We start from the raw sequence: 23,961 nt of genomic DNA, 5'->3' as shown, positions 1-23,961 counted from the left end.
CGATAGGCGAAGCTGTGCTACGCAAACAGTAAGGGAGAATATGACAAAGAAACTTTTTAAAGTATAAAAAAAAAGAAATTAACATTGCCAATCGAAGATAGATTGGAAAAGAGTAATAAACGCAAGTAAAGAAAAACACTGACATTCTTTAAAAAAATCTCAATTTTCGAATTTCAAAAAAATAGATGACCTTTAAGCTATTTGAATTTGTAGAACAATTTATTCTTGTCGCTTTTTTGCTAACATGAACCCAACTAGAGAAAACATGATCAATAGGTAAAGTTTTCATTCCGCTAGAAATCTAAAAATGAAATTCCACTTTTGAAACTAGAAACCGTTGACGCTTCTTTCGCGCCAATTCCTCGTTTGTTTTTGGAGAGCGCTATTTACATCACTTTCAGCAGATTAATTTCAACTGAACTCAAAAAGTGCATATATACCTAAGTCCATTCATAAATGCATCGATGTGCATGAATGCACATCTGTAGTTATTAGAATTTTAAAACTTTTCCTGGAAAAAAAACAGAAAAATCAACAAGACCTATAAAACAGTCTTCACTGAGTTCATTACTCTTAAAAATAAAAAAGCCTGGAATTAGTAACACTTAGCTACGGATCGGATTCAAACCTAAAACCTCGAGATTTGGAGTCCCACGCCCCGCCCTTTCGGCCATGAACACTTAACAATCTGCAAACACTAGTCACAAATAAAGCAGCTACATATGCTAATAAATTTCCAATGCGATGCAGCAAAATTGGTACAAAATACAAATAGACACAATTTTGCAATTAAAAATTTGGAACTTAAGAAACTGAAGGCATCCACACTAACTTCGCATGCGTTAAATTGGACAACATAAACCCACTGTATGTATGAATTATGCGTTTCAAAAATTGCGTTATGTATTGAATTTAAAAATTTCTTTTGAAAATATTTTCTTTCTGTTCAGTTGATGAATTTAAAATGCATCAACTGTGTTATTTATTACTATTTGAATGTCAGGGCATATACTTTCAAAAAGCCGTAGAGGTGCCACTAAAAGTGGCACCAATATTTGCAACATAGGTTTAGTAGTACTATTTCCCTACGCTCACTGAAGTTCGTTGTGTAAAAACTAAGAAATCCAACTACCGGGTTGTAATAACCCTGCTGATTACCAGCTTCGTTTAACACAAACGTGGCTCGCAAAATTAAAAGTCAGCCTGCCAATTGAATATTGAGCGAGGACAAAACCTTCTAAAAAGTGGGCAAACCCAGAATTCATATCTTAATTTCGCAAATATTTGTCTGAGTCCCAGAATTTTTGGCTTTCCACTGGTGCTAGGTAACAATGGACAGGGTTTTTCATCTAGCATTTTAAGTTAAACTGATGAAGTTCGAATTATGTAACCGAATCTTCTCTGGAACACAAGGTTATTGTGTTCAATTCGGTTATTGGCTATATCATATTTTTCTACGCGATGTTATATCTCCATCACTTCATAGATAACTTCAGAAACACTTGATTATCAACTCAAGTTAAAATTCGCAAATTTCATGACAAGCAAAACCACCACTATCAAGCAAACTTCAAATTAAAAAAAAACAATTCTTTGGACAAAAAGTAGCACACAATTTACAATAGGACACTCATTGCTGAAAAAAATAAACCCAGAAATTAAATATCAGATAGTGAACTGAGCGCTAAAAGAATAATTTTAAAAACTCTTGTGTGTGTATATATATATCTACAGCGTCTATTTAATTGTTTTCAAAGTATAAGTAGAACTGTTAGCCAGACCTATAACTGATATTTCTAAAAGCGCATCCAATTCACCTCGAATAAATTTCTCCGGACAAGTTTTAATTGTAATCTAAATCAATAATTAAAAACAACATTGCACTTTTCAATTCCCTCCGTTGTTAACTGCGTACATTATAGTATTCGCAATCTCTCCTCTCCTCTTCTCTATGAGCCGACATGAATATCATCTCTCCCTCTTCCTGCTTCACTGAATTCACTTTTTTGAAGCCCGAGTGGCTCTGGTCGGTCTGCCTTTGCGTCCACGAGGTGGCATGACTTGTTCCACCATTTCATTGAGTTGCGCCTGGTCATCTATTGACATGTCAAAGGAATCGGATGGCACTACATTGTAGAGACTCTTCTTTGCTGCTGTATCTAGAGCAGTTAAGCAATATATGAATAATAACACTCCATTTTTATATATCTTGACCTGAAAATGAACCTACTATATTTTCTGTTGTCGAAGAGAACAAACAAAAAATGAGGATTTTCTCAGTTTGCTCTTAACCTATCACTTTTTTTAAAATTTCAAGTTGAAATGCTATAATTCTTATTCTAAAGAATTCGCAACAAACTATACACACTTCGACTGACGGGTCTTTTTCTTCCACCTGACCTCCCGGATGCCATTGAGGATTCCGCTGATGATACTGCAACTGAAGACACACTGGAGGTGTCCAGTAACTTCTTAGCCGACCTCGTTATCCTAGATGTCTGCAGAATCGTCGAATCAAATTTAGTCTCGTCCAATGAATCAGTGGTACAGGTTCCCGAACTGACTCTACTTTTCTTAGCACTAATGGACTCCGTATCTTCATCTTCTTTCAGATCACCTTCCCAACTCTCCTCATTCTGGTCTAAAATACTGTCTTCGGGCACATTTGCCAAAGCCTTCTTGGCCTTCGCCGCTGCTCTTCGTGTTCGTGTTGTTGACATGCCACTGGAAGTCCTCTTGGCAACTCTGCCTCCCCTTCTTGAAGTGCTTAAACATTTTTCACCTTCTTTTAAACGAGGAAAAAGGTCTCTACATTTGCTGAAGTTGATTTAAGACAAACATTGGACTAAGAAAAAGTATCTGGCATTTTTTGATCTAATATCGCCCTCAGTGATGTCCATTTACATAAACACTTCAAATTAATTCGAACTTCCATAATTTCAATTTATTTTAGAGTGAAAACTAGCCAAAAAAATATATGAAAATTTAAAACTTTAAAGAAACAATTAAAATGAACAACAATTTGAACAAGTATAGCCATTTGCTGTGCAAATATCACAAAATGTTTCCACCACATTCATAAGAAACTTATAAAGTTCTTTTTTTTTCAAATTATAGTAGTTTTTAGTGCGTGGTGTAATTAGAGAATTATACAAACGCGTAGAAAGTTATTGACTGATTAACCTAGGCATAATCGACCACATTTAGCTTCAAAAACAAAATTTTTTCTTGTATTCGGGTGTTCTAGTTTTTTTTTAAATTTTTTGTTTTCCACGCAAAATCAGGTACCACAAAAATTCATCAACAGTGTTGAGTGATATATCATATTTAAGCCCGTCTAGTCGTGATTTGAACGACATAAAAAAATTGCACAAAAAATTCCTAGTGTCGAGAAAAACCGGTTTGAGTTTTTTTGATTTTTTGTCTATTTCAAGCGAGTAAAGCAAAACTAGTTTTCGAAGCTTAAGCTCTTCCGTGGCAAAAAAAATTCTTAAATATTTAAACATTAACATTTTTCAAGTTTCATATTTATTTTTTAAAGACTATTGGATTCGTTTATGCCTAGTTTACTAAGTTTCCACGCGTACCTATGAATGTATCATCGCAAGACGTACAAACGAGAACCTAACTTAAGCAAAAAATCTGACAATGTGGTCGGATTATTCTGCGCTACTTGCACAGCAACCAGCTATCAGTTTTTTTTGAAAACGTTTATTGCCAAGGAAGCGCTAAATGAAATTTCCAAAACGATTTTTTTGTAAAAATAATTGCTCTTAGCCTCAAAGCTTAAATAGAAATAAAATTTTCAAACAAACTATTGTTAATCCATCACTTTACTCGGTCGAAATGGAATTAAAACTCCAAAATTTTCGACCAGTTTTTCCCGACACTCGTACAACTTTTGGAAAATTTGAATCCCAACTAAAGATCTTTCAAATGATAGCACTCAATCCATTCCGATGATTTTTTTTTGGCCCGTGATTTTGCGTGGATAACAAAAAAAACACACCCGAAAACCAAGTTCCTCCCCATTTCCAATGGTCGGAACAAGTATACTGCTGAAACTTGAAATTATATCTGTGTAACTCAAATTAACGTTTGTAAGTACTAATATTTAGATTTTTGTAATACAAAATAAGCGGTTTTATTTTCAAAAAAAAGCTGTTGAATGTGATTTTATGGTAGAATTTGGAAAAAAAGCCTCAAGTCATCAAAAATGAGATTTCTTTTCTTTGGAACAACTTAAATTTTTAAATTTAATGAGTAGTTAGCCACATTCGGAGGGTTATTTCTTTACCCATGATTAAGCAAAGCCAACAGACAGTTCAAAAAGTGACAAAGAATAACGGAAACAGAAAAAAAGACGTTTGACTTACTTTCAAACTTTTTACAACTTTCGAATTTTGGAGAAACATATATATCTAGTAAAGGCTTTTCGAATTTCTAGAACCTTCAATGATTGACCTGTTTCATGAAATTAAGCCATTTGGGAATGAATCAATAGGTATACTTTTATTCCGCTGGGAAACTTAAAACTTAAAATCCATTTTCGAAACTTCAAGTAATCGAAACTATTTGCACTTTCGTAATTAGAAAGCGTAATTTGCCATCCTTTTAGCTAATGAACTTCAATTTGACTTTGAAAACTCAAACTTCAGCATGAATAAACTTTTTCCTGAAAAATGATCTTTTAAAATTAACTCGGCCTACTACTACTGTCTTCACTACGTCTATTGACACATAAAAACACAATTCAGACAGCATTCATTGCAATATACGAACGTCCGCAATTATTTCAATCAGAAAATGACTTCCTGGATACCTCATGCGTTTCGGCTTGTCCTCGGTCGGTTCAAACATCTTCTTCATAGCTGCCACTCGCTTCCCAACTTTTTTCCCATTACCCTTGAGTAACTTCACAGGGGGCTCGTCTGTTTCAGACTCTGAGTCTTTTCCGCTAAAACATGTCAACATGGTTTTATTTCAATTGCATATTGAAACAAAGATTAACATGTTGCTGTGCAAGTAGCACAGAATGTCCCAATCACATTGAATTAGGGAAAAAATGAAAACAAAGTCAATTTAGGTGAAAAATTTTTGTCCAAATTTGCTGATATAATTTTCTAGAATAGTTCAAAAAATGAAAGAATGAGTGTAAAAATAGCTAATATAATCTCTAATAGCTAATAATAATTGTAGCACAGTTAAACTTGGAGGTCAGCCTTCAATCTGACTTCATAATCAAATTGTATTTTAGCCTCGAGCAAATCCCAATTCTTTAAGCCTCGAGCAAAACTTTTTAACCTCGAGCAAATCACACTTGAACAACAAAAAAACAAACACACTCTAACGACACAAACAACTTTTTTGCGCGTTGAATGAAACAATATGAGGCCACAAAGTCGATATAATATGAGCCGAAACCTATTACGCCGAATAAAATTTTAAAAAGCGAAAAAAAATAGATTAATAAAAAAATTATCAAGTCCACCTCACCAAAAAACACACTCAAGCACATACAAGATTTTTTCGCTAGTAAAAATAGGCAATATAGGCACTAAGCCGATAAAAAATAAGCCTAAACCATATGGGCCGACTAAAGCGAAAAAACAAACAAAAAGAAAATATACGAAATCATCGTAAATAAAATTACAAACAGCAGAAGTAAATCAAAACACTAAAAAAAGCAACTACAATGTAAATTGCGTACAGCAAGAAAATATTTTACGGCTTGGCAACTAAGCCAAAATTGCAATACCCCTGCTTATTGCAAAGGTAACATCAAAATCGATCCAATTTTTTTAAATTTTCATTTATAGTGTAAAACTAATGCATAAGCTAACCACTTGAAACAAAATTATATATTATTTCGTTTCAATCATTGACTGGATAAAGAAGTTCTTTCTTTATCATTCTTGCATTTCGCGTCAATTAAAATAATAGCCCATAAAATATTCCTGAAATGCAAGCTATTGCAAGTTCGTTCTTGTTAATTATTCAGAGAACCGGCCTTTTGAAAATATTAATTACCTTTTGCTGGAGATTGCCTTTAAGCCCAGTCCGATTCCGGTTGATTCCAAGTCCCTTCCAGGTCTTGAGAGGAGAGCAGAGTAGGTCGGACTCATCACTTCAGTAGCCGCACTGGCCGGTAACATAGACGAATCATTAAGCAACGGCTGCCCCTTAGTCTCTGCAATAGATGCCTTGGAGGAACCTTTGCTTGAAGTCGAGCTCACCTAAACAAGACGACTTGATTGAAGTTAATTAAAGACTTTTCGCCGGAAAAAAACTACCATCCAATCAGCGATACAGTACAATTAGAAATAAAACCAGCTATTTTCAAAATAGGAAAATATTCTTATGCTTTATACAAGTTTAAAACATAGCCAAAATTGGAAAAGGGTACCGAACGCAATTAAACAAAAACTTTCGAATTTCAAAGAAAAAAATATATGCCTTTTAAGCTCGTTGAATTTTTAGAACAATTTATGATTGGCGCTTTTTTGATAACGAACCCAACTAGAGAAAACTGGATCAATAGGTAGAGAAAACTGGATCAATAGGAAAAGTTTTTATTCCGCTAGAAATCTAAAAATTAAATTCCACTTTCGAAACTAGAAATTGTTCATGTTTTTGCGTCATTTCCACGTTCGTATTTGCAGAGTGCTATTTATGTTACTTTCAGCAGATGAATGCCGATTAATTCAAAAAGTGCATATATACCTAACTGCATTCATAAATGGGATCAATTGAGCAATCTCCCCCTCCCCCCCGTAATGACCAATTGAGCGATCTCCCCCCCCCCCAAGCAAAAAAGGTAGAAGGCTACGAAAATACGACAGCAAACGCTAGCACGCAATCAATTGACTCGTAGCACGCAATCAATTGACCGAATGAAGTTTATTTTATATGAGTATCGAGAAAAAAAAATCGGATTTAATTTTTAAAAAGTGTTAGCAATTTTTGTGTTTGGGCGACCATTGCCTCATTAGGAAAGCGACTTACCAGGTTTGATGCTCTAGCCTTGTATCTGATTACCAAACACTGCTCTCCGCAGCACCTTAATATTGTATGCAATACATTTTTCTTCCTTTTAGGACAGAAAAAAGTCGCTTTATATGACTCAGTTTTATTGATTCTTTTTTACCCTGATAGTAAGTTTTGAGCTTCGGTATTGTAAGTTTTGGCGTTTTACTTTCGCTGGAGAATCTGTTTTATGATTTCATATCATCCAAACTATTTTCGAGTGGTTATAAACATGGCGGATTGCTCAATTGATCCCATAAATGCACTAAAATATATGAATGTACTCTGTAGTTATAAGAGACTTTTAAGACATTTCCTGAAAAAAAAATCAGCAAGACCTATATAAGAGTCTTCACTACGTTCATTAATCTTAACAATTTTGATCTTTTACTCTTAATGAAGCTAGAGGCCCACGCCTAACTGAAACTCAAACTAGAGAGACAAAAACGACAATTCATCAATTTTTGAAACTTCCTGCAAAACCAGGTACGTCAGTAAACTTACTCTACTAAGGGATGAAATGAGATCTGAGTTCTGTTTCTGCAGCTGTTGGATCTGCTGTGAGAAGCTGTCGTTGTCCACTTTCAGTTGCGACATATCCTTCTCGTGTTGCTTCTTCTGCTGTTTCAACTCAACTTCTTGACGCTTTAATTCTGCCTCCAGGGACTTCTTTGTTGACAGAGCTTCTTCCTTCTGCTGCTTTAATTCTTGTTTCAGATTGCTTAATTGAACGTCCAGCTCTGCGATGCGTTTTCTAGACACAGAAAAAAAAGAGTATAGCTCAGCTTTGCTGATGAATGGACACCGTGAACCACATTTTCCTTACACAAGACGGAATCAAGCGGCATTTTGTTAACTGCCATTGAGAAGCCGCTACATAACTTTTAGAACACAAACCAACGCAGTCATTTGACTTTTTTAATTGATTTCTTTATTGTTAACAACCAACAAATCCAGAAATCACTTATGCGTTAAGCCTGAACTAATAATAGCCAAAAACAACTAAGTTTCTGCCAAAAACTAGTGTTTACCACAAATTTCTGTGCCAAAAAAAATTTTGAAACCGAAACTTGATTTTCTTGTCAGTAGCTGTCCCAGACACTTACACGTTGGCTTGCATTTCACTTTCTCTCAGGTCAGTCAACACATTAGACTGTGAGATGATCTGAGATGCCTTGAGAACCACTACTTGGGATTCGTCCATCTCTTGCCTCATACTATCAACCTCCATCTCTTTCTCCACCAGTTTTGACTCCAGCTCCAGAACCTGCAAAAAGCAAACATAGCCAACAGACGGCTGGAAAACTGTCAATGGATGCGAGGAAAATAAAAAAAAGTGTTTTTTTTTTGGAAAATGGCCTTAAAACTTTTTGATTATCAAGAACAATTTAATCTTGTCAATTTGTCAACTTTGTAAAAACAGGATAAATGATAAGTTTTGATTCCGCTGTGAAATGTACAAATAAAAAACCCACGTTCGAAACTAGAACTTAATTAACGTTTTTTTTGCGCCAATTGCGGTTTCGTAATTCGGGAGCTCAATTTGCCATCTTTTTACCAAATGGAATTCCAATGAACTTACAAAACAGAAAAGTCGGATCTTCGCACCGCCAGAATTTGGCGGTGCGAAGATTTTATGTGCCAGAATTTGAGTATGCCAGAATTTGAGTGAATTTGAGTGCAACTACCAGAATTTGAGTGCAACTGGAACAACTTGATGTTCCAGTTGCCCGAATTTGAGTGCAACTGGAACAACGAAACATTTCATTTCGGCAAAAAACTTGAAAATATCACGATAAGTACGACTAATCATTCTCTTAAAATTTTGATTAGAAAAAAAGCTCACTTGAAGCCAGGCGAATGAAACATATTTTTTTTAAATATATATACGCCGTAATATAAGCTTTAATATATAATTTCCTGCCGTAAAAATTGTATTCATGAATGAATTTTATTAGAAAAAAATCATAACTTCAAAAAAATTAGTACAAGACACCAACCATTACTTTTCTGCTAAAATCGTTGTTAAAAAATTTGGTAACATCAAAAAAAATGCAGCTCAATTTCTCCGAATGCAACTTATTGCATCAACACCAAAAAATATTGAAAAGATTTTGATTAATCGTGAAAAATGCTTAAATCATAAGTAAATTTTCAAAAAAAAGCAGTTAAAAATACGCAGACAAAAATGGTCACAAATTTTTCTTGTAAATGAAACAAGCCGAGAAAATTATTCTGATTGTGCAAAAACCAGTTGTCAACTTGTGAAATCTACAAATAAAAACCCACGTTCGAAACTAGAACTTAATCACGTTTTTTTTGCGCCAATTGCGCTTTCGTAATTCGGGAGCTCAATTTGCCATCTTTTTACCAAATGGAATTCCAATGAACTTACAAAACAGAGAAAGTCGGATCTTCGCACCGCCAGAATTTGGCGGTGCGAAGATTTTATGTGCCAGAATTTGAGTATGCCAGAAATTGAGTATGCCAGAATTTGAGTGAATTTGAGTGCAACTACCAGAATTTGAGTGCAACTGGAACAACTTGATGTTCCAGTTGCGCGAATTTGAGTGCAACTGGAACAACGAAACATTTGATTTTGGCAAAAAAACTTGAAACTAACACGATAAGTACGATTAATCATTCTCTTAAACTTTTGATTAGAAAAAATTCTGGCGGTGCGAAGATTTTGAGTGCCAGAATTTGAGTATGCCAGAATTTGAGTGCAACTGCCAGAATTTGAGTGCAACTGCCAGAATTTGAGTGCAACTGGAACAATTAGATGTTCCAGTTGCCCGAATTTGAGTGCAACTGGAATAAAAAGAAACATTTCATTTTGGCAAAAAACTTGAAAATATCACGATAAGTACGACTAATCATTCTCTTAAAATTTTGATTAGAAAAAAAGCTCACTTGAAGCCAGGCGAATGAAACAAATTTTTTAAAAATAAATATACGCCGTAATATTAGCTTTAATATATAATTTCCTGCCGTAATAATTGTATTCATAAATGAGTTTTATTAGAAAAAAAATCATAAATTCAAAAAAATTAATACAAGACACCAACCGTTACTTTTCTTCTAAAATCGTTGTTAAAAAATTTAGTAACATCAAAAAATGCAGCTCAATTTCTCGGAATGAAACTTATTGCATCAACACCAAAATATATTGAAAAGATTTTGAATAATCGTGAAAAATGCTTAAATCATAAACAATTTTTCAAAAAATAAAAAAGCAGTTCAAAATACGCAGACAAAAGTGGTCACAAATTTTTCTTGTAAATGAAACAAGCCGAGCAAATTATTCCAATTGTGCAAAAACCAGTTGTCAGCTTGAAAAGGTCTACAATCCTATTCAATAACGCTTGCTCATTGCAGCGGTCAACAATTCAAAAGTCGAGAAATCAAAAGTCAAACAAAAAGTCAAAAGATCAAATTTGGTGTGACTTCTTTGCGAACAAAAACAAACGAAAAAATCAACACAACGTCTCTTAGTGTTCTCACTGTGTTCATTGCACAGATAAACCGTTAAAACAAAATCGTAATCATAAGGCCGGTTTAGATTTTTTCCATGACTAAAGGCCTATACGTTTTCAAATCATAGAGAGAGAACTCATTTCAAACATCGACCCCTTTATCAGAACTTTATCATTTAGAACTCGTACGTCACACTAACTTTTCCGGTCACTTGATTCTTGCTTATGGGCTGCATTTCCAACAGCGCATTCAGTTCCCTGCTAACATTGCCTAAATCCACTGTTGTATTCAAGTCCACCTCTCTCAATACTTCGGAAACCGCTCCCATACTCTTTCGTAAAACCGGAAGGGAAGATCTAGGCCTTTTTTGTTTCAGATTTGAGTTCTCTTTGTTCAGATCCGCACATTTGTCCATCATGTACTCGTATTGCTTCGTTTTTCCATCTAGGCTTTTTTGGAGCTCTTCTATTTGTGTTTTATATTTTTCAATCATTCTGTCTTTCAACTCAATTTCTTTTTGCATATATTCAATTTGTTCGTCCTTCGATTCCATTTTTTTCTTCGTGCTTTCAATTTCTCCATCTTTAAGTTCAATTTCTAGTCTCATCTTTTCAATTTGTCCATCTTTCAATACTATTTCCTTTTTAAGTTCTTCATTATAACATCTATCTGCTGTTAACTTCTTCAACTCTTCTTTCACCGCATCTGATTCTCTCTTCAGGTCTTCATGTACTTTAAGTATCTCATCTAGACTCTGTACGCTGAGTGTTTGCACCAATTTATTCACTTCTTTTTCGCTCACGCTCTTGTCAGTACGCACCTAAAAAACAGCACTATTATGAAACTCAAATAATGCTGCTTCCCAATCTTAACTAAGCGTCATTTCTACCAAAAAAAAACATGTAAGAACTCCAATGATGAAACTTCAAAATATAGAAGAAAAATCTTATAGAAAGCGATTATAAATTGAAGATGAAACTCTAAGCAGACTCTAAGAAGAAATAGTTTCTCGTTTCTAGAAATTGTTTCTCGGGTCTACTCTAATAACCTTTTCCAGTTCCTCGCTCAGTTTCGCGCAGACCTCGTCTGCCTCGAAAAGTCTCTTCTCCAACTCCTCCTCCCGTACTCGCTTCAAACTCCACTTCACATCACTCTCGTCTCCCTTGTCATGCCATAAAAGAGACTCCTAAATCACCACACATCGAATTAACTTCGCACATCTAAGTCACATATCGCACTTCCTCATTTAGTTGCAACTTCGCAAAAAAAAAAAACATTTTTTTTTATGTTACTTCCTTAGTCATTTCAAAAACTTTTTCACGACAACCCGATGCGCAATTTTTTCGCTTAGTATTTTCCGAGCGTCCACTAAGCCAAAACACGTGGCTAGACGCCAATTGTTCCGAAAACAAAGTGCCCAAGGAACTTGTTCTCATGAAAAAATCTACTATTTTGTCGGAAATACGACAAATTCAACGTTTTTTTTTATGAAAAAAAAACACTAAAAATTCGATGTCAGAAAAAAAAAACAGACAAGAAACACTAGCATCAAGCAAACTTTTAGTCTTTTCGGAGGGTCCACTAAGCGAAAAATACGTGGTTAGACGCCAATTAATCCAAAAACAAAAAATGCCAAAGAAAATTGTTCATGAAAAAAAAAATCATTTTTTTTGGAAATACAAAAAATTCAATATCAAAAGAAGAAAACAATTTAATAAATCGGAAAAAGTAGCTCCATAAATTGAATAAGAAAAAAAGTAAAAATAAAACTTTTATTGCGGCGAAATCGATTCTACGACCAGGAGATTTATAGTCCCCTGTCCTCGCATCCAAAAAAAACCAAAGTGGCACAAAACACAAACAGACCAAATTTTGCATCTAATGAATTGAAAGCAAAAAACCAAACAATGTAGAAATTATGCATTTCAAAAACATAGCGAGATATTTCGAGTTAAAACAATTCTGAAATCGAGCTTTTTATTATTGCATTGTTGTTTGGAACAAATAAAGTTTTTCGGTTCATTTGAATGAAAAATGCGTCATCTATGTTAAGTAATTACTATTCGAATGTGAAAGCACATGATATCAAAAAGCCGTACAAGTGGCCCAAAAATTTGCGACTTAGGTTGGAAAAAAGAGTAGTCTTACTAATACACTACGCTCGTACGCTGGCAAAAAGCTCGAAAGTGTAAACCAGCTTGTAGCATTGCCCAAGCGTTCACTAAACCGACAAAACGTGGTTAGACGCCAATCAACCTGAAAATGTTGTCATAAAAAACATATAGAGTAATTAATAAGTTTGGTTTTTTAACTTAATACTAGAAACAAGCTGATTTATTGAAAACAATAAATTCATTTTTATCTTAGAACCGATGCAAAAAAGCCCACTACACCGACCAAATAAAAGCCGAAATCAATCAGAAAGAATAAAATTTCTAAGCAAGAAAAAAACGGAAATTATACCAGTCCAGTCTAGTAATTTGCCGTCCTAATCAACAAAACAGAATACGATCTTGAGGAATTCGTTACTACTACGCCAAATGAGCAGATGCAGACGCTGCACTTGTAGTGCCTATAAATCAAAATTTGAACACAGAGGCGAAGCTGCGCTTCCGAAACACTTGCGAGAACACGACCAAAAAGCAGCTCTATCAATTGAACTGAAAAAAAAAGCCTCAAATAAGCAAAAACTCGGGTACATGTCGGATTCGATTCTGCGACCTAACAAATTTGAGTCCACGCACTAACCACTCAGACACGGATGCTTAACATACCCAAAAAGTAGCCATCAATAACGGAGCTAAATATGCTAATAAATTGCAAATTCGAAGCAGCAAAAGTAGCATCAATAACAAAAAGACACAATTTTGCATTTAATAAATTGCAAAGCATAGAGCCACAGTATGTATAAATTATGCATTTCAAAAAATTGCGAGATACATTGAATTAACTTTTTTCGGTTCATTTGATGAATTAAAACTAGCAACTGTGTTAACTTATTAGTATTCGAATGTCAAAGCACATGCTATCAATAAGCTGTAAAGGTGGCCCAAAATTGTCACCAATATTTGCGACTTAGTTTGGAAAAAAAGAACGTTCGTACTAATACGTTTTGATTCGCAGTGTAAAAAAATTCAGTGATTGCATTAGGCAAGTTGCGAACATTAAGAAATGTAGATTCGATTCGATACGGATTGCAATTTTCAAGCGTAATAATTTCGTATCGATCTTGAAGCATCGACGAAAATCTAGGCCAAAAATGCTTCAAAAATTGAATGTTCACCTCGTTTCGCGGGATCGGGACTTCCTTGTGAGTTTTTATTATTGTTGTTGTTAAAACAAATAACTTTTTTCGGTTCATTTGATGAATCAAAACTGTAGCAACTCTGTTAACTTATTAGTATTCGAATGTCAAAGCACATACTATCAATAAGCTGTAAATGTGGCACAAAATTGGCACCAATATTTGCGACTTAGTTTGGAAGAAAAGAACGTTCGTACTAATACGCTTTGCTTCGCAGTGTAAAAAAAATCAGTGATTTTATGATAATGTAGATTTGATTCGATAAGGCTTGCAATTTTCAAGCGTAATAATTTCTTATCGATCTTGAAGCATCGACAAAAATCTAGGCCAATAATGCTTCAAAAATTGAATGTTCACCTCGTTTCGCGGGATCGGGACTTCCTTTTGAGTGTTTCTCTCCGCTTTTAGCAACTCCAACTCAGCTTTGCACTGTTCATAATCCTCCTTTCCTTTTTCCAAATCTGCAGTCAGGCTTTTGATTTTCTCGTCTTTACTCTCAAGTCGTGAAAGCACGTCGTCTAGTAACTCGTCATGCTTCCGATAAGTACGCTGAATCTGTTTGTTGTGGTCGTTGCGCAGAACCCACTGCTCCTGCTCCAGTTCTTCTATTCGCTGCTTTTTCTGATTGTATTTCTCTTTTAATCTCAGATAATCCACTGCCACCTAATAAACAGATCAATCAAAATAGAATACTGATTGTTGTTCGGACCAAGGAATATTTCTATAACAAAAATAAAAACAAATAGCTGTCGAGAAACACTGGTCTGGATATTTCTATTTTTCAGACAAATCATTCAGCAGATACCTTTCAGACGATTAGAGATTTATTAAAAGATGACTGATTTTTGCAGCAAGTTATTTACACAGGGGCGAAGCTGCGCTTCTCAAACATAAGCGATAAAACGACAAAAAGCAGCTGTAAAGTGCGATAAGAAAAAATAGAAATAAGTCTCGAATAATTAAAAATTCGGCTACGTCTCGGATTCGTTCTGCGGCATAGAGATTTGGACTAACTACTTAGCCACGCTAACTACGGACGCTTAATTATTTACAAACTCTAGCCACAAATAAAGCAGAGAACTGATGCATCGAAATTTTTAATGCTACAGATCGTGATTATATCAAAAAAACTACCAAATAAGTGAACACGAGTTATGTGCGAGTTAGGTTAGAAAAAAGACGGTTTATACCAATACACTAACGCTTGCAACCCCGGTAATTACTCACCTGGCAACTAAATGGAACTAATTCGTAACACAGACCAAAATCCCAAAAAAAATTGGCTCATGAAATTTACGCAATTTTTCGCGATGCAATGGCAGCATATTACCTAACTAACACAAATGTTTTAAAACGGTAATAGATTTTGGCATAATCATGATTCGATCGGTTCCCAGAGCCCTTAATAGTTAACTCGCCCTCTTGTAGTCCGGAAACGGAATGATCTTCTCCTCGTCGCTCTCTGTTATCTCCTCGGTCACTTCCTTGTCTTTATCCCACACCAGTGGTTCAAAATACCACTCATCATCCTCCTCGCTCCCATTATTCTCATCTTCGTCCTCACTCGCCGTTTCATCTTCTTCCTCTTCTTCGGTTATAACTTCCTGTCTTTTGGCACCCCCAGTAGCACCTGTAAATAATCATAAAATAATGCATTCAAACTTTCCTCCCACTGCCCAACTCACAGAAAACTTTCGTTCTTTTGCATCAATGCTCATGAAATAAGAGACGATGACAGAGGAAGATTTTTAAAATCCATCCCTCGTCAACCTAAAGATCGTTCCTTTCAGGAGCGTATCTAGATTTTTCTCAAGGAGGGGGATTTTCAAAAATGTTCGAAAAATTTGTCATCCTTTTTAGGTCACCCAAGTTGAATTTCCGAGCTCTCTCGAATCACCATTGAGACCCTATCTCGACGAAACTTTCTGCGACGGATTGCTTTTTGAAGTTCTAGAACAAGTGATGATTGGAACTTTTTCGATAAACTTAACCAATTTGAGAAAATCGCGAAAACTTTCGCCGGGAAATCTGAAAATTATCTTCCATTTCGAAAATAGAAGTCGATCACGTTTTTCAGGAGTTTTACACTTTTGCTGTTCGATAGTGGAGTTTGCCTTCCTTTCAACAAAAGAAATTAACTGAACTTGAAAAAAAAATCAAAAGTCGAACCGCGAAAGAAAAATTTGAGCCTGAACCAATTTCACATAGAGGCTTCACTTGCGATACCACTTTGCATCACTTGCTATACCAAAAAAAAAACAGCATTGCAAGCTTGGAGACAGGAAAGGAAAAAAAGAGTCTCTATGTCTAAAGAAGTTAGAAAACTTTTCGAAGAAACCACAACTAAAAACAACAAAATGTTGCCTATTTGCAAAAAAAAACACGCCCAGAAACACATTCGACGGCGTTTAACAAATGTTTGAGCGAAAAAAAAACATTGTTGTCACAAAAACTTTGAACTACAAACTCCTTTCTGAGATTTCTAACGTTTTGTGCTATCCAGAGGAAAACATACATATTATGGTTCCCTCAAACTACCCAAAATTAGGTTAGCAAACCGACAAAATATAAGCCGAAATCATTTAGGCCGAAAATTTTTTCAATCAAAAAAAAATTTTAAAAAAAGGAAAATATACGAAGCAAAGTCTAGTTGAATTACAAGTTGCAGTAAATGAAAAAAAAATAATTACAATAAAAAACTGCATACAGCAAAAAGGATGCGGCAACTAATCCGACAAAACATAAGCAGACAAAAAATGAGCCGACAAAACATTAGTAGTCAAAAAATGAGCCGACAATTTTTGAAACGAAATAATTTCCGTTTGAAAAAAACAGGTCCTGGTCAGATTCAAACCCTCGACCTTTGCCGTCCCAGGTGTATTCGTTACCTCGAGACTAAGTATGCCGGAGGCGCTTAGAAATTTGAATTCATTATGAACCAAGAGACCAAGTGATTCAGACTTTTCCTGACAAAAAAATCATCGCGACCTATATAAGAGACTGAACTACGTTCATCGACTAACCCGGAAAGCAAGCGAAAACGACGTGTTTGGACACTTTCTAGGACTGAACAAAAAATTGCGTTTTTTCGGCGCACGCCTTCCTCTTAAAAACAGTATCCATCGGCGCTAAACAAGCCTTTAGAAAAATTTTAGGGTGGTCGACCAATAAGGATGTCTAAAATAGTACCAGAGGGAGGACACTTTGCGTGGGCAGGGGGTCGAATCGCTGAATTAGCGACTCCCTCCTTAAGCACTATTATACCACGGCAATAAACTTTTTTTTTAATTTTACGATAACTAAGAGCGCACTCCCAAAATGCGAGATAAAAGAGCCTTTAATTTAAGTTTTTATTTCAGTAGTAGTCCCATTTGCAACAATGTGACGCCAATGCGACAACTTAACGGTTGACCTTGAAAAGACCAGTCTATTAATAAATATCAAAACGCTTGTTACTACCCGGGAAGACACTGGTTCTTTTTTGGTGCTCTATTGTCACCTATCACCGAAGTCCGTTCAGGAAGCTAAGAGGAAGCAAGGAAACTTCCTTACCTGGCGTTTTTCTAGCAGCATTTGAAGTCGGTTTGCGAGGAGTTTTGTCTGTGTTGGTTCGACTAGAGTCCTTGAACACCTTTTCAATCACGCCATCTTTGTTGATTCTCATTACAGATGATCTCTTTAGACCGCACTTTTCTAAACACACCAAAAAAATATTTCGATTCACAAAATCTGGAGCGATTTACAAAAGCCCAAAACATAGCAATATCTTTCAGCCTATGCTTTTTGTCAATTACAAAATTACTAAATTTTCAGATTATTGTTGACTTTTTCAAACAAAAATTAAAGTCAGTTTTGAAATTCCGACGTCAAAATAAAAACTTAGAACTGAACTAATTTTAGTACATCGATAGTAATGAGAGATCTATTCAAGCATAAATTTGATTCAATCGGAGACTTTTTTTAAACAAATTTGATGCTGAATCTCTCCTGAATCACAAAACCTTTAACAGCAGTAACAAAAAATCAACACACAATGCCGGTTACAATGTCACCAAAACAAAAACTAGCTGAACCCTACTAGAAATTGAAATTTTCTTCTTTCCAGCCACTTTAGGAGCCTCTGTTGCCATCACTGCATTTGTCGACACTTTTTGCGCTACCGCCGCAAACTTCAAAGTGTTCAGAGTCTCCTCGTAGACTTTCAGACAGGGTGCGATATTTACAATCATCACTGCCCGTCCCGATCCCTGTAGAACATTCTGGAAGAGGTATGTCAATTTGGAGTTTCGGAAATTCACGAACTTCTTGTTGTTCTCTTTGTCTCCCAGGGTCCCTGGGTTTGCACCTCTTTTCTCACGCAGCTGTTTCAAACATAATCCAAGCTGCATCATACTTGTGTTTATGTTCGCCGCTTCTTTCAGAGAAGAACCTAAAAACACGAGATGAAAAAAATTAACTTCGTAGAATTTTCCAAAATGGGAACACAGAGATCTCACTTTACTGCTTTTTGGATGGTCTAGTAGTAAAACAAATATTTCCGAAGCACCCAAAAGGCATTTTGCCGAAACATTTGCATCACAGGCAAACTATTATAACCTTCAGAAATAATTCATCCTAGCGTGTAACGCACCTCCGGTGCTTCGAATTTTTCACAACTCATGAAAAACCGCATATATTGGAAACCAGATCTGCAGGCTTTTAGTGTACTCTAACAGCACCCAATTACATGGTTGGTAATTTCATATTATTTAAATTTTTTTAATTCCTATTTTCCGTCAAATCTCGAAAACGTCAAATCTCGAAAAGTACAAATATTTGAGTAGCCATTTTTGGAGGCCAGATTTACAACTCCTGAGAGTACCCTGGCAGCACCCAATTACAGGTTGGGATATTTAATTTAGTGAAAATTTTGAAAAATCATAAAAACCTCATATCTCAAAAACTGCCAAGTATTTGAACAGTCTTATTTAGAAACAGCGTTTGCAGCCTTTATGAGTACCCAGACAGCACCCAACTACAGGGTTAGGAATTTCAAATTGAAAAAAATTCAAAAGTTGAGTTTTCTGCAAAACTTTTAAAAAATCACAAAAAACGTCATATCTCGAAAACTACAAGGATTTGAGCAGTCACTTTTGGAAGCAAGATTCGCAACCCCTGAGAGTACCCTGACATCAAGCAATTACAGAGTAATGAATTTCAAAGTTTGAAAACAAAAATTAATTCAAATTTTCTGAATTTTTTTTGAAAAAAAAAATCATAAAAAACGTCATATCTCGAAACCTACAAGAATTTGAGCAGACTTAACTGGAGGCAAGTTTCGCAACCCCCTGAGAGTGCTCTGATAACCCCCAACTAGAGGGTTGGGAATTTCATATTTTGAGGAAAAAACTTAGGTTACGTTTTCTGAAAACTTTTTGAAAAATAATTTTTAAAAAAAAAACGTCATACCTAGAATCAAGATTCGCAACCCGTGAGAGTACCCTGATATCATACAACTACAGGGTACAGAATTTCAAATTTTGAATACAAAATTTTATTCAAACTTTTTAAAAACTTTTTGAAAAAATTACAAAAAACGTCACATCTCGGAAACTACAAGTTTTGAGCAGTCATAATTGGAGACAGGCGATATAAAAAAGTGAAAGTAAAGATTAAAAAGAAAGATAGAAAAAGAAAGAGAAAAAGAAGGATCGAAAAAGACAAAAAAAATAGAGAAAAAAATTAGAAAAAAAGATAGAAAACAAAGATCAAAAAAGAAGAATAGAAAAAAAGACAGAAGATAGAAAAAAATTATATAAAAAAAATCGAAAAAGCAAGCTCAAAAAATACACAAAAAAAGACAAAAAATATATAGAAAAAATATAGAAAAGATCGAAAAAGAAGGCTCGAAAAAAGACAGAAAAAAAATAGAAAATCCAGATAAAGAAAGATTGGAGACAACCGTTTGACAGTAGTTCTACTTTGAACTTAATCGTCGAAACCAAACTGAAAATTAAAAATTAGGAGACGGGTAGACAGACATAACCAAATGATTTGAAAAAACAGGTATACAGACAGACAGACTTAATTTGGATTCGAAAAAAATTACTGAAAAAATAATGACCTTGCGGAAAAGTAATTGAAAAATTTTCTTAAGCATTATTATGCTTAAACATGGGAGATAGATATAGGTAGATAGTAAAGGTAGATAGTATAGATAGAAAGATTGGAGCCAAACGCGCCTTCAGAAAAGTTGTGTGTGTTATAAAATAGAACCAAAGCGGGGGCTCTTGAGGGTCAATTGATTGAAAAATAACAACGAAGATAGCCAGCAGACAGTTGGAAAAGAGTCAATGAACGCAATTAAACATCCAACCAGAAAAAAATACTGACTTTTTTTTTAGAAAATCTCGTTTTCAAAGAAAAAATAGATGCCCTTAAAATTCTTTTAACTTCTAGAAAAATTGATGATTTGAGAAAACTGGATCAAAGGTAAATTTTTAATTCGATGGGAAATTTGAATATCAACTTCTTATAGAAATCTCTAATAGAAACCTCTACAATCAAAAGTAAAATTAAAAAGTTGACAAATACAAGGCAATCTAGTGAAATCTAATATCAGACGTGGAAACCCCAGTATTTGTATTGATGGACTATGAAATACCATCCATTGATTCCGTAGGTGTCAACTTCCCTGAAAGGGGAAGATAGGGAAGTTTCTAACATTTTTCTCAGGCCAACTACACTACAGAGAGATCCTTGAATTCGGTATTGCCGTTCAATATCGGGAGCACTGAGATTTTCAGTCAATACGCCTCGTGGCTGTGCAGACATTTTGCATGTAGAGCCGTGTTACAAAATTGTCACCCAGAGTGATCAGACCCTATACGCCATCAAAAACTAATTCGAGGATACTTTTGGCGAAAAGAAGAAGCGACATGCTTGAAGAAGGAAGGCCAGGTTCGATAAAGATATTTGGAACGTCTATTTTCGTACAACTGACGACGTGCCGAGAACAAAAAGTACTCTCGGAAGATTCCAACGTGCATTTTAGTCGATGTTGTATTTGTCAAACTATCCAATGACAAAAATCTTGCAGTAATTCAGTTTATCGCGAACAAACTTGAGAAAAATTCCACGCGAGACAAGAACAACTTAGGCGTATTACATACAGATGGATTATTTAGAAGTTATCGCTGCTAACCCGCTTTTTTCCAATTTAAGCTTTAGTTATCTTTTTTTTCAGCTCTACTTCAGGCTTAGTTCTATTTATGGTTTCCAATTTTAATGTTGTTTTCCGAGACACCTATTTTTGACTGATACTAATGCAGGAAAAATTAAAACAAATGCTGGGGATTTTGTCCAAGGGGATTTAGTCCTGGCGGATAACATCCGGTTTGAGTTTATCCGGGCAATTTTATCCAGTAAGACTGTCCGCTAGCCGGTTTTGGTTGCGAAGTCCTGAAAGGGCAATGAGAGCCGAAGAACGTTGTGTGCTCCTTTTAAATCCACTACTGAACTTAGCGAAGTTGCATTATTTTTTTTCTCCAAGGATTATGAAATATCTACCTGCAGTGTTTGTCTTCGACTGCCTCTCGGCGCCGGCCAAGTCACAAAACGAGAACAAACTAGCCCGCACTCCACTCTCGCACACTTTCGCCAACTTGATACTGAAGATACAATGACTCCTCGAGGACCTCTGATTCATCGCTGTGGCACAGTAGCGCAGATTCCTCTGACCAGCTGCCAGGATCTGACAGGCCTCCTGAGCCGAGTCTACTTTGATATCCCGCAGCTCACCAACATAAACGTTTCCATTCACACTTTCGTGTAATCGCAAGTTATTCGGCTTGGGTGTCGCAGCTCCCTTTCCCCTAAAAAATAAACTTCGACTGTTTCTCGGCGCCAGCCAAGTCACAAAACGAGAAAAAACTAGGATTTGAGCATTATTGAATTAAAACTAGATTCGTGCTTTAAAACCGCTAACATTACGACTATTTGTCGAAGGGCCAAACAACCAATATGGTAGCCGTTCAGCTAACTTTTTACTGAGCAACGCTGTTTCATCCATGATTCAGAACATTCTTTTCATTTTTTTGCTAATTTTTCTGAAACTCGAAAATATCTATTCTCTCTGAAGCAAACTGCACTTAACATGGTGGGTCTCAAATTAGCATCCTTTCAAATGAAAGGCAAAGACCTTAGTGGCTTCACCAGTGCTCCTCATCTTATTGGAAAAAAATGATGAAGCGAAGCACTTACTGAGAGGGCACTGCAGCCACAAGCAAATCCGTGATCTGTTCATTGTATATCTCCAAGAAAGACACCCAAACAGCGTAACCTTTGAACCCTGAATCCCTGGATTCCTTCCCTTCTTCGACATCATTCGATCCCGCATCTTCCGAATTCCTTCCCACTGATGTCATTGGGACACTTGACTGGTCTCTGGCTCTCGACTGGTCTTCGAGGACTGAATTGCGGGGCGTCACTTGAATGGAGTGAGCAGTGGAGTTGACACTAGTAGAATTTACACTGGGACAGAACATGGAAACATCTCGGTCCGAGCTGCCAGATATCATAGTCTAGATTTATAAACAAAAAGCTAACTTAGAATTGAAGAGTATCAAATGTCCTTTCATTACAAATTCAATATAATCTAAATAGAGGCAATATGAGAGGATATAATGACCAATTTTCAGCTCAAAAAAATGTCATAGAAAATAATTAAGTAATTCGGATACATTTTTCTTCGAGACTTGAACAAAAAATTTGCTATAAAAAAAACAATCATATTGCACGGTAACGCAAAATTTGAAATGAAATGATTTGCAACCTGATTCAAGACTGAATGCACAGCACGGCACGATGAGTTGAGTAGTCTCTGCTTGAGCTTATCGTGTTTTTCCACTTCTGCTTGAGATACATCTTCGAACTGGTCGAAGTAGACTGGCATCGGACTCACTTCCTTGAACAGTTGATCCTCTCCAATTGAGTTGAAAAGCACGTCCAGCGCACGCGGTAATATACCTAGAGTGAAATCAATTGTTTCTAAGCAGAAAGCCTAAAATTTATAGCTAAGAAGTTAGTTCTCTTTGGCAAAAAGACGAAAAGTTCATATTGCATGATAGTTTTAATTCATCTTTTTAAGACCTATGAGTTTTTAGGCCTATGATTATAAGTTTTGTGAAAAGTCCTTCTAAAGTATCAAATTAAGCTTAGTAAATTAAGTAATCTGAGGCTTGTAAACTAAGGTATCAAGTAATTTTTGAGAACACTGTTTATAGGCCATAAAAAAAAACATCGTTTTTCAGCTACAAAGTTTACCTATATCTGTTGGGATTCCCTGCAAAGTATATGTCTTCCCAGAATTAGTCACTCCGTATGTGAACACCAAACAATTCAGCCCGCCCACAAACTCCTGCATCAGGGGCCTTACAGTGTGGTCAAACAAGTGCTTCTGACCTACTCCTGATTTCTCTGCTGATGCTCCGTCGAAAATGTGAGAGAAAGAGAATTCTCCTTGTTTATTCGATGAAGTGGCAAAAGGATTGACCTTGATGAAAGTTTTAGAAGGGTTCACCTCATAGCTGACTCCTTTTTCGCCCTCTTTTAAAGGTCGAATGCGTAGATAAACCTGGAAAAAAACAGCGCCGGTTTCTATTATTATTTATATATGATCATTAACCTGAACACATTTCTGAAACATACACTTTTACAATTTTAAAAAATCTTAGAAAAATGTTTTTTTTTGGAATCATGTTCACAGCCCAACTAATTACTAATTTAAAGCTCCAACCCTGCTGTTACTATACCAGTTATGAAAATTGCGCGGTTTAAATAAATCCTATGAAACTTTAGCATAACTACCTGCATCGGCTCTTTCTCACTAGCTCTCTTTGCACCTCCACAACTGCTAGCTTTTCCAAGGGTCAAATCTCCCTCTCCTTTTCCCACCTCATCGTCACAATCCATTCTAGAACATTCCTCTGTCTCATCAGGCTGAGTATTTTCATGCCACTCGGATACCTCGACGTCTAATTCGTCAATACCCGATACTCCACTGCTGATGTCACTCACATCTATGGTTTCATTTGTAGTGCACTCGACATCCTGGTCTGCATTGTTCAAATTCTCTTCACCTCTGTCTATGGCCATCAAATCTGAAAAAAAACATC

The 23,961-nt window shown here is 35.8% G+C and overlaps 1 protein-coding gene across 1 annotated transcript; it reads right to left on the bottom strand.

The window, feature by feature from the left end:
- Positions 1 to 1,705: 1,705 nt before the first annotated feature.
- Positions 1,706 to 23,942, bottom strand: LOC134839302 (kinesin-like protein KIF20B). Its single transcript, XM_063854804.1, has 17 exons — positions 23,654 to 23,942; positions 23,111 to 23,420; positions 22,620 to 22,813; positions 22,049 to 22,368; positions 21,356 to 21,660; positions 17,886 to 18,236; positions 17,360 to 17,500; positions 15,226 to 15,437; positions 14,165 to 14,470; positions 11,552 to 11,689; positions 10,703 to 11,323; positions 8,133 to 8,293; positions 7,531 to 7,780; positions 6,031 to 6,236; positions 4,823 to 4,957; positions 2,369 to 2,766; positions 1,706 to 2,159 (listed from the first exon to the last, which is right to left on the bottom strand). The coding sequence occupies exons 1-17, from the start codon at positions 23,939 to 23,941 to the stop codon at positions 1,999 to 2,001; spliced, it is 4,497 nt and encodes a 1,498-aa protein (XP_063710874.1). The 5' UTR covers position 23,942; the 3' UTR covers positions 1,706 to 1,998.
- Between the last annotated feature and the right edge of the window lie 19 nt (positions 23,943 to 23,961).

The sequence above is a fragment of the Symsagittifera roscoffensis genome, chromosome 2, assembly GCF_963678635.1.
Source record: "Symsagittifera roscoffensis chromosome 2, txSymRosc1.1, whole genome shotgun sequence".
Lineage (NCBI taxonomy): Eukaryota > Metazoa > Xenacoelomorpha > Acoela > Convolutidae > Symsagittifera > Symsagittifera roscoffensis.
This window is presented reverse-complemented; position numbering and strand designations above follow the sequence as displayed.